This window comes from Metopolophium dirhodum, chromosome 6 (assembly GCF_019925205.1).
Source record: "Metopolophium dirhodum isolate CAU chromosome 6, ASM1992520v1, whole genome shotgun sequence".
Classification (NCBI taxonomy): domain Eukaryota; kingdom Metazoa; phylum Arthropoda; class Insecta; order Hemiptera; family Aphididae; genus Metopolophium; species Metopolophium dirhodum.
The window spans coordinates 17,457,406-17,468,740 of NC_083565.1; the positions used below are offsets into that span (position 1 = coordinate 17,457,406).

The 11,335-nt window shown below is 26.2% G+C and overlaps 1 protein-coding gene across 1 annotated transcript; it reads right to left on the bottom strand.

The window, feature by feature from the left end:
* Positions 1 to 3,034: 3,034 nt before the first annotated feature.
* On the bottom strand, positions 3,035 to 9,999 carry LOC132946338 (uncharacterized). The gene is made up of 4 exons (XM_061016312.1): positions 9,746 to 9,999; positions 9,460 to 9,668; positions 4,273 to 4,512; positions 3,035 to 3,852 (listed from the first exon to the last, which is right to left on the bottom strand). Exons 1-4 carry the CDS (start codon positions 9,746 to 9,748, stop codon positions 3,678 to 3,680), a joined length of 627 nt encoding a protein of 208 aa, XP_060872295.1. The 5' UTR covers positions 9,749 to 9,999; the 3' UTR covers positions 3,035 to 3,677.
* Between the last annotated feature and the right edge of the window lie 1,336 nt (positions 10,000 to 11,335).

Consider the following 11,335-nt stretch of genomic DNA (forward strand, 5'->3'; position numbering starts at 1 on the left):
TATTATACTGGAACTTAACTTTAATTTTAGCGGAACTAACTTTAATTTATTATGTATGGAACTTAACTTTAATTTACTGGAACTCAACTTTAATTCATATTATACTGGAACTTAACTTTAATTTTAATGGAACTTAACTTTAATTTTAGCGGAACTAACTTTAATTTATTATGTATGGAACTTAACTTTAATTTACTGGAACTCAACTTTAATTCATATTATACTGGAACTTAACTTTAATTTTAATGGAACTTAAAATTAATTTATATTATACTGGAACTCAACTTTAATTCATATTATACTGAAACTTAACTTTAATTTACTGGAACTTAACTTTAATTTTACTTGAACTTAACTTTTAATACATATTATACTGGAACTTAACTTTGATTTTTGTGGAATTTAACTTTGATTTATAATAAATGGAACTTAACTTAACTTTAATTTATATTATATGAAACTTAGTTTTCAAAAGCGCCGGGAAAAACAAAAGAAAAATTAAGGAAATACAGGAATTTTTACGCAAAATCTATTTTTGAGAAAATCGATTTTGGTTTTTGGTGCAACTCTAAAACAAATGATCGTAAGTACATGAAATTTTGACTGAATGTTTATATAAGCATTTTCTATATACCATAACATTTTCCAAATATTTTGACTTATTTTGAGCTGTTTACGGACATTTTCAGTTTCCATTTTTTTTAGTTTTTTTTTCTATAAATATCAATAAATCTTTACCTGTTGAGTAAAAAAGCTTGAAAATTTAATAGAAGGCTCCTACAATATTGTTACACTGACAATTGAAAAAAATTAAAAATCCTTAGTCACAGTTTTTATTTATAAGCATTTGAAGTTCAAATCTTGACAAAATACGGAAAAATCACGAAAATTATTTTGAGTTGAGAATTCATAAAAATTTTTCTTTTCAAATCTAAGATTTGAAAATATAATACAAGATTAGCCATAAGTTTGTCTACCTTAATTAAAAAACGTAAGACTGTAGATACTTGAAAATTTCACCAAATGTTTATATTACCATTTTCTATACACGATAAAATTTTGAAAATAATTTGACTCTTTTTGAGCTATTTACAGACATTGTTAGTTATCAAATTTTTTAGTTTTTTTTTTTCTATAAATATCAATAAAATTGTATTTGTTTGGTAAAAAAGCATGAACATTTAATATAAGGCTCCTGATATATCGTTCTAATAGCAGTTGAAAAATATTAAAAATACATAAGCACAGTTTTTTTTTATAAACATTTAAAGTTCAAATTTTATAAAATTAAATTTATAATTTAATAATTATTTTGTAGTTAAACATTTATAAAATGTTCAATTTTTATAGCTAAGGATTGAAAATTTAAAACAAGGCTCCACGTAAATAGGTAGTATATAAAAAACTTTATTCACAATAATATCATCAAATATACTTGGTAATATCACAGGCTGACTGACCGTTTTCGCTCAGAATCGTTTTTCTTATACAATGATATTATATCATTGAATTCAAATTTAACACCATCCATTACAGTGACCCACTTGTAACCTACTGTACAGCAGAGCGACATCTACTTACCCACCTTTTTTTTATTTGACTACCAAAATATTCATTAGAAATAATTTATATGGCAAAACAACGTTTGCCTGGTCAGCTAGTTGTAACGACTTATATGTATAATATTTTTATATTTGATTTTCTTATTTTTTCAAAATATATTATATTGGTAGGTATCATGCGTGGGTTTCTAACATGAGCAGCTGAGAGAATGGTCAAATGACCAATGTTGGCCGCGTCTTCTTCAGTAGCAATGGCGTCACGTAAATGGATGCACTCGTCTGATTGTAACTTTGACTGATTAAAACGAATGAGATTGAGACGCTCCCTTAATATTCAAATTAAAAAAAAATAATAATAAATAAATATTATTCTCAACTCCTATAACCCTTAGTAATCATTAATAAACAAAAATTTCTATCGTAAATCTCAAAATTCCCGTTTGAGCACCTACCGGGGGTGATCAATTCCCTTTTTAAATTAGCCTATGACACTCACAAAGAATGTGGCTTTCTATTGGTGAAAGAATTTTCAAAATCGGTTCAGTAATTCCAGAGATTACCCTTAACAACGTCAACTAACAACTCCTCTTTGTATAATAGTATATAGATAAATACAATATAATTAACATAACATAAATAAAATATAAATATATAATAAGTGTGTAAAGATGATCATATCCCAAATCAAATTGTATTATTAAATTTGCAACCGGCGTTTTACGTAAAATCCAATTATTTGGCTGAATGAGAGTGACCGATGATTTTGAAGGATCATTCGATGGATTGAACTTGTACTAAACGCACCTATCTACTGAAAATATTGCAGGCGTCAATGGTAGGCAACCAAAATTGCAAGCACGATTAACCCTTCAGAGTTCAGACAACGACCGTTTGACAGCGCCTACTTCCAATATATAGGCAATTCAACACACAGCCCAACGATGTGATGGGGGGAGCAATAACGCGTCAACGGACAACAAGGAATTGACACTCACCAAAACGCGAAGGTGTAAAGGATACAAACTATACAATGGGTAATTTAAGATTGTGCAGTTTAATTATACCATCTCGAAATGAATATTAAAACAATTAAATATTTCGAATATCGTGAATGTATATGGTGCGAATGAACGTACCGTATACATTCGATATGATACAGCTTTTAAATTATTAATTCTGATTCTTCTATAATTTATAACGTCCAGTATTTGGGTAAGTTTTGTTCTAGAGTGGGGTATTATTGTATTAAAATACAAACCACAGTTTAGTACTAAGCTTTCCCTTATTGCGTTTCCCTTTGTTTTACACTGCGTTTAGCTAATTTTTGTACTTTTTGTACTTTTGCCCCCCCCCCCACACAAAAAAAATTAAGCCCTGGATCCACCACTGTTGGAAGAAACCTTTTTCAGCTCTTTAAGACCAAAAGTTTTAGGAAAACTACGGAGTGAAGCTTGAATAAAATGACTACTATATCTATTAAATATTTAATTTCTAATAACATTAGTTTTGTACATTTAGTAATATTGTGGGCACCAAAGTTATTTTATATATTATAATATGTTCAATTTCTTTTTCGGATCCTTATGAATTAGTATCGATTATAAATAACTGCGTTCTAAAAATTGAAAACCTTAATTCCCGTGAAAAATGACACGAGTTCAAAAAGCCCTTATAACTTTCATATCAATTTAATTTAAATAACTTAAGCTATTTAATTTATTTAATTTAAATAACTATTATTTTTAAGAAATTACTATACTATAGCTACATGTTGTAACTCATTTACCTCATGTCCTCATCACAAGATTTGCTTATAGAGGTTAAATAATCAAAAATATTGAAAATTATAATTGTATCTTTGTAATCTAAGTCTCAAAGAATACATGTGAAAAATTTGGTGTCAATATTGGCTTAGTAGTTTCCAAATCTAAAGGCTCCATTGTTCATTCATATTTTCTACATAGATAGATCGATTGCTTTTAGTTTAGAAACTATTTTAATACAATATAAATTAATTATAGGCATTTAGGCATTTAAACATAAAATTAAACTTAATAAATTATAATTATTAGTACACAATAAAGCAACTCCGAAAATCACGGAAATAAATCAAGTCTAATAGTAAGAAAATCCATGATCATGACGACCATAGGCATAAACTCCACGATTTTGATCATTGGCAAAACGTTTTGCTGCTAATTTAAATCCCATGTTCATTGCATAAATTATTCTTGCTTCATCAAGAGCAGGATGTATTGTTATTGTACTTCTGAAGTCTGCATGTTTTCCTCTATTTGAATAAATAAACATTTCACAAATTAGAATTTAGTACAGTACTACAGTAGGTGTCGAGTGGGTCACTAATTGATTTTTGCTATAGACATTTTATTAACACAGAAGGTTGAATTAATTAATTAATGCCGAAAATTGCATTTGATAACGGCATTGTTCGTGGATATGTAAATTTAATATTTTTTAACTGCTATTATAATAACTTAAGAAAAATATTGTATTAATTACAATTTTAAGTATATTTACCAAACGACAAAATCTTTATTGACATTTATAGAAAAATTTTTAATTTTAAATGTCTATAGCTATAGTGCTTAATGAAAATCAATACAATATTCCACTAAACAACTAGAAGAAACCAAAAGTACAAAATAACTATATATATAAATATATAATAATAAATAATTAGATTATGCACCTTAATTCCATTGGAATATTTTGTATATCATCCACTAAGTATTTATTAATGACATAGTGTTTATACAGATTTGCATTTAAATCTTCCACATCACCTCCAATGTTTGACAAGAGTTCATTGTTTCGTTCATACCATTCATACAAATTAGCAATCAAAAAGTCCATATGATTAATAAAAGATTTATCTGCAGGGTGGGTATTTGAAACAGCTAACAGTACACACTTTTTCGCAGATGTCCATCTAAAAAAAAAGTTACTACTATAGTACTGTTACATTACCTATATATAGGGTGTATATTATGTCATTGCACGCGGGTTTTTTTTAATGATTATGGATCGATGATATGGAATTTCGAAAAAAGACGTGTTTCTTTATTTTTAACAGGCAATTTTTTTATAACAATTTCAACATTTTAAGCACGCTGGTGTACCAATAGCAAAATAAACTTTATTTTTTCCAATGGTAATCACTATATTTTTAATAGATTCAGATAAATCTTTTTTTGTATTCATCTTTGTTTGAAATTTTTATAGTAAAATCATTCATTTTGGTTTGCTAGTTTATTAAGTATGGCCCTCTAAAGTTTAGTAAAATATGCATTAATACTTTTAATTTAAATAATTGGTATAGGTTTTATTTACAAGAACTAAATTATTTTTTCTTACAACTATCTTTTTATACATTAAAATTGGTAATCTAATGACACGCTCCAAAAAAAAAAAAAAACATTAACAAAAATTGTTGGCAAACATTATTCATTAAAATCATCAAAATCAGCATTATTATTGTAATTTATTATTATAATCGTAAATAATTAATTCCTTTACCATTTTTTCTTCACAGCTACTTTTTCTCCAATAGCATAAATTTGGATTCTTTATTAGGTGGTTAAGGTAATGGTTGTTGTCATTAATATATCTTAAATATGTTAAATGCAATGTTTATTGGTGCACTTCCGCAGTGGTATTAACTTGAAATTTGAGCCATAGGTTCCCTATGCAAAGTATGAATTTTAGGTATTCATCTCTCTTCATCCTTTTTACTTTTTAGTTTTGGACATTTACAAACTCAACATTTTATTTCGTACTTTTAATAGTTAATTTAATATATAATACAATCATAAAATAAAAGGGATTATGTGGATTTAATAAAGCACATTTTATTTAGTGACGAATCATCATTTTCCCTTTGTGGAGAAGTGAACATTTAAAACTGTCGTTATTGGTCCGGATCTAATCGCCATGTCACTCTTGGAGACTATGAGAGACTAGGACACTCAATGGCTCCAATAAATAAATATTTGGACTATAAAACAACTAATGACACCACGAAGAGCTTAAACAAAAAATAACTGACGAATGTACTGCCGTAACTTAACAAGTGCTAATTTTCAAAATATTCATCAGGAATTTGAAGACCGTTTATATTACTGCCAAGAAGTAAATGGTATGCATTTGTACATTTAATTTGAAAATATTTTTTTTATACATTTTCAAAAATATTTGTTTTTAATTCATCGGAGTTTCAACTTTAAATATTCATATTTAAAAACAATATTTACATAAATAGTCAACATCCATAGACATGGCACTTTGCTCTTTAATCTGAGTTAATTACACGAATTACACAAAGTTATCTCCGATATTGTCATTATAATAATCAAAAATTATTAACCTTAGCCACCTAATTAAGTGTTCAAATTTAGAAATCAAAGTAACTGTAATCAATTAGTTATGATTATAATAATATAGTACTAAATATGTACTTATTTTATGATTGTATGATTTATTGATATGCACATCATTACTTATTTCTAGTCACGTAAAATTGACTTACAAATAATGAGGTATCAATAAAAAATGAGTGATATCCCAACAACAACACTCCGTCAAACTCCGTGTAAATAAACGCTAAGTATAAAAAAAAACAGCTCTAAAATATGTGATATAATTGTATAGCTAATAGTCTTTGAAATACAGATATCATTTATTTTAAGATAGTTTGCTCAATAAATTAACTTAGCTTGGTGACTTGAGTTAAAAATGTAATAGTACTTTTCATGCCATAATGAGTACATAGGTAGTAATATATAGTTTACTATCATTAAAATAGGTATTGTATTACTTATCAAGTGTTTTAAAGTCGTTAAGCTAAGTTAAATTAATTATTTAGCAGACTATTTTAATATAAACAATATCTATATGATTAAAAGACTTAGCTATAAAACTATATCACAACTTTTAAAGCAGTTTTTTTTACACGGTGTTTGATGGAATGTTTTTGTTGTGATATTAAATACACGAGAGTTAAAACACAACTAGCTGAATTATATAAATTAAATGAATATTATAATATTAATGATAATATTATAGTAAAACGTATTGTTATAAGGATTTTATTTTTAATGATTCGTTTAAATTTAAAGTTTATATTTTTGTAACACTATTAGTTTCCCCAAATCGAAACTTAAATTTTGAAAAAACAATGACAATGATGAATTCATGGCTGTTGTAACGATAGAATATACCTAAAAGGTTCTGTATAATATAACCGTATAAAATTCATTAAACATTATACTTAAACCGTCATCAACAGAACTTGTTCCGTCATTTGGAAGTCCATATAGCAAAAATTAAAAAACTTTCATTGGTGCATTTGGGAGGTTTCTCAACAGTTTTCAAAAACGCTAAACCGATAAAAATCGATTTTGGTTTTTGGTGTAACTCTAAAACAAGATCGTAGATACATGTAATTTTCACTGAATTTTTATATTAGCATTTTATGTAAACAATAATATTTTTATTTTTTTTCAATTTTTTTATATAAATGTCAATAACATTTTATTTGTTGGGTCAAAAAGCGTGAAAAGTTGGTACGAGGCTCCTGTTATATTGTTACAATAGAAGGTAAAAAATATTAAAAACACATTGGTACAGTTTTTATTTATAAGTTTTAGAAGTTCAATTTTTGACTATATTTTTCGAAATTCAAATTTAAAAATGTGAATAAGTGGATGTCGCTCTGCTGTATAGTAGGTTACAAGTGGGTCACTGTAATGGATGGTGTTAAATTTGAATTCAATGATATAATATCATTGTATAAGAAAAACGATTCTGAGCGAAAACGGTCAGACAGCCTGTGATATTACCAAGTATATTTCATGATATTATTGTGAATAAAGTTATTTATATACTACCTATTTACGTGGAGCCTTGTTTTAAATTTTCAATCCTTAGCCATAAAAGTTTTACATTTTATACATTTTTAACTACAAAATAATTAATAAATTATAAATTTGATAAATGTTGTCAAAATTTGAACTTTAAATGCTTATAACTAAAAACTGTGACTAAGGATTTTTATTTTTTTCATCTGCCTCTGAAACAATAACCTAGGAGCCTTCTATTAAATTTTCAAGCTTTTTTACTCAACAGATAAAATTTTATTGATATTTATAGAAAAAAAAACTAAAAAAATTGAAAACTGACAGTGTCCGTAAACAGCTCAAAATGAATCAAAATGTTTTCAAAATTTCATGGTGTATAGAAAATGCTAATATAAAAATTCAGTCAAAATTTCATGTATCTACAGTCATTCGTTTTTCAATTACAATAAAATAAGAAAATTGTTACATGAGAAATCAAGTGATTATCAAATGTTGTAAAAATATAAATTTCAGACCCTCATAAAAATTTAATTTAAGTTTCTTCTAGACATTTTTTTTTTGATAAAGGTAGACAAACTGATGAGTAATCTTATATTACATTTTAAAATCTAAGATTTAAAAAGAAAAATTTTTATGAATTCTCAACTCAAAATAATTTGCTAATTTTCGTGATTATTCCGTATTTTGTCAAAATTTGAACTTTAAATGCTTATAACTAAAAACCTGTGACTAAGGATTTTTATTGTTTTCATCTGCCTTTGAAACAATAACCTAGGAGCCTTCTATTAAATTTTCAAGCTTTTTTACTCAACAGATAAAATTTTATTGATATTTATAGAAAAAAAAACTAAAAAAATTGAAAACTGACAGTGTCCGTAAACAGCTCAAAATGAGTCAAAATGTTTTCAAAATTTTATGGTGTATAGAAAATGCTAATATAAACATTCAGTCAAAATTTCATGTATCTACAGTCATTCGTTTTTAAATTACAATAAAATAAGAAAATTGTTACATGAGAAATCAAGTGATTATCAAATGTTGTAAAAATATAAATTTCAGACCCTCATAAAAATTTAATTTAAGTTTCTTCTAGACATTTTTTTTTTGATAAAGGTAGACAAACTTATGAGTAATCTTATATTACATTTTAAAATCTAAGATTTAAAAAGAAAAATTTTTATGAATTCTCAACTCAAAAAAATTTGCTAATTTTCGTGATTATTCCGTATTTTGTCAAAATTTGAACTTTAAATGCTTATAACTAAAAACCTGTGACTAAGGATTTTTATTGTTTTCATCTGCCTTTGAAACAATAACCTAGGAGCCTTCTATTAAATTTTCAAGCTTTTTTACTCAACAGATAAAATTTTATTGATATTTATAGAAAAAAAAAACTAAAAAAATTGAAAACTGACAATGTCCGTAAACAGCTCAAAATGAGTCAAAATATTTTCAAAATTTGATGGTGTATAGAAAATGCTAATATAAACATTCAGTCAAATTGCATGTACCTACAGTCATTTTTTTTAGAGTTAGTATTTTGTGGTTAAAAATTCATAAAAAGTTGAACTTTTATAGCTAAGGATTGAAATTTTAAAACAAGGTTCCACGTAAATAGGTTATTCTGTAAACAAAAAATCTCAAAAACGCAGTTTTTTTTATAGTTATTTTGTGTTTGAATTTGGAAGAAATTACATATTCAATAACCAAGAATAACGATTTAAAGTTATTTTGTTGTTATTTTATAATATAAATTCAACTTACCGACCACTACTACCTTATTAATAATAAGTAATACCAATATAAATATAATATAAAATATCCACACTGACAAACAGTTTCCACTCAGAATCGTTTTTCGTATACGATGATATTATATCATTGAATTCAAATTTAATACCATTTTACATGTTGTGACAAACACGACACACGTTATTATTTTTTAACTTTGAATTTTAAATGAAAAAAATGTACAATGTAGGTACAATAATTAATGTTATATTCACTTATGCATTACTAACCTGTTATTATCGAATTCGTTGATATTCATGTCTCCTTCATATTCTTCTAGATTATAATACATCCTGCGATTTGGAGTGGGAATGAAAGCCTTATATTTGTGTCCAGCATAATTTTTCCAATAAAAATTGGACATTTTTGGGGGAGGAGTTTGTTCTACTTCATTTAACAAACGGTTTGCTTCAAGTTGCATTAAATATTTTTCAGCAGCCTAAAACAATTTACACAATTAAAAGTTTTTAATGATGAGATAGTGGTTTTGATATTTTGTGACAAAGATGTACAAACCATTTTAAAATAAATAAATAAAACAATTAAATATTTCAAATATTGTGAATGTATACGGCGTAAATGTATACGGCTATTAAAATATTAATTCAGCTAGGTTATAACCTTATAACAGAATTTGCGTCAGTTTTGTTCTAGAGTGGGGTATTAAAATACAACAGTACAGTTTAGTACTAAGCGCTAGTATCGTTGATTATAGAAACAATAACGTCTAATTATTATGTGGTAGCCGATATGTGTTGGTGTAGGTGTGGGTAGTAGGAACATGGCGACGGCAATACGGTATTAATGTAATTTATCATCGTCACTATAATGCCATTTTTCTTATCTGTCCCCACTCCTAAATACAATATATACTGAAACAGATTGCAAATAAGTTACATGTATGTAAAATATTTTATAATATAAACTATTAAACATTTGACGTTTCGTTTTGTGTTTATTCTTTTTGGTCTGAAAAAATGTTACGAATAAGGAAATATTGAACAAAATGTAGTTACAATAAAACAGTAAAAAAAAAAAGTAAATTGTTATTTGAAACAATGAAAAAGCATCACCATCTCTGACCATAGTAAAAAGTCATATTAATTACACTCAGTGTATAATCATTACAGTATTCAATAGGTAGTATAATAGTGTTGATCGTCTATAATGTATTAATTTGTTTTTATTTGCATATCTAAAAACCTATTATTTTTGTGAGTACTCATCAATATTATCTATACGTTTGAATAATAGTTTTAAGTATTATGAATATAATATATTCTTTAATATTTATTCAATACCAGTTTAAATTATAATATACTTGATCGAGTAATAGGTAATTGTTGACAATTTATCGTGGTTGATCTCAATTATTGTCAACTGTAACGTATACTTAAGCCGATGTATACTAATAAATACCTACTCAACACAGATTTTAAATGTTTATTCAAAATTAATTTTCATTAAAATTGTAATGTTTTAACAGATAATTAATTTGATATTTCATGATAGTCATAAATGTCTACAGTAAAACAGCGATACAGTTCAATAATTACGGTTATATTTGGCGTAGTTACCTAACATAACCTATACATATGATATTAAAATAGTTTACCTATATAATATATATATATAATGTGACAAGGGCGAGAATTGACATCATTAGGCAGTAAATTATGTATCTGAGTCCCAACGAACTCGAATATTTTTTGACATTTTGTTTTCTTAGGCAATTTCAAGAAGAAGTTATAAGTTTTGACCACATGTTATATAGGGGATAATAGATTATGTTTTTTAGATATATTGAACAGGTTTTAGATTCTGAGCGGAGCGAAGAAGCTACTGGTTTTACAATGGTGTTTATTTTATTTTTATTTTTATTTTTTTTTATATTCTGTATTAGCATATTATGTAAACGATAAATTTTTAAAAATATTTTGACTTGTTTTGAGATGTTTACGGGCATTTTCAGTTTCCAATTTTTTTAGTTTTTTTTTTCTATAAATGTCAATAAAATTGTATTTGTTGGGTCAAAAAGTGTGAAACTGTATTACAAGGCTCCTGATATATTGTTACAAAAGCAGTTGAAAAATATTAAAAATACAT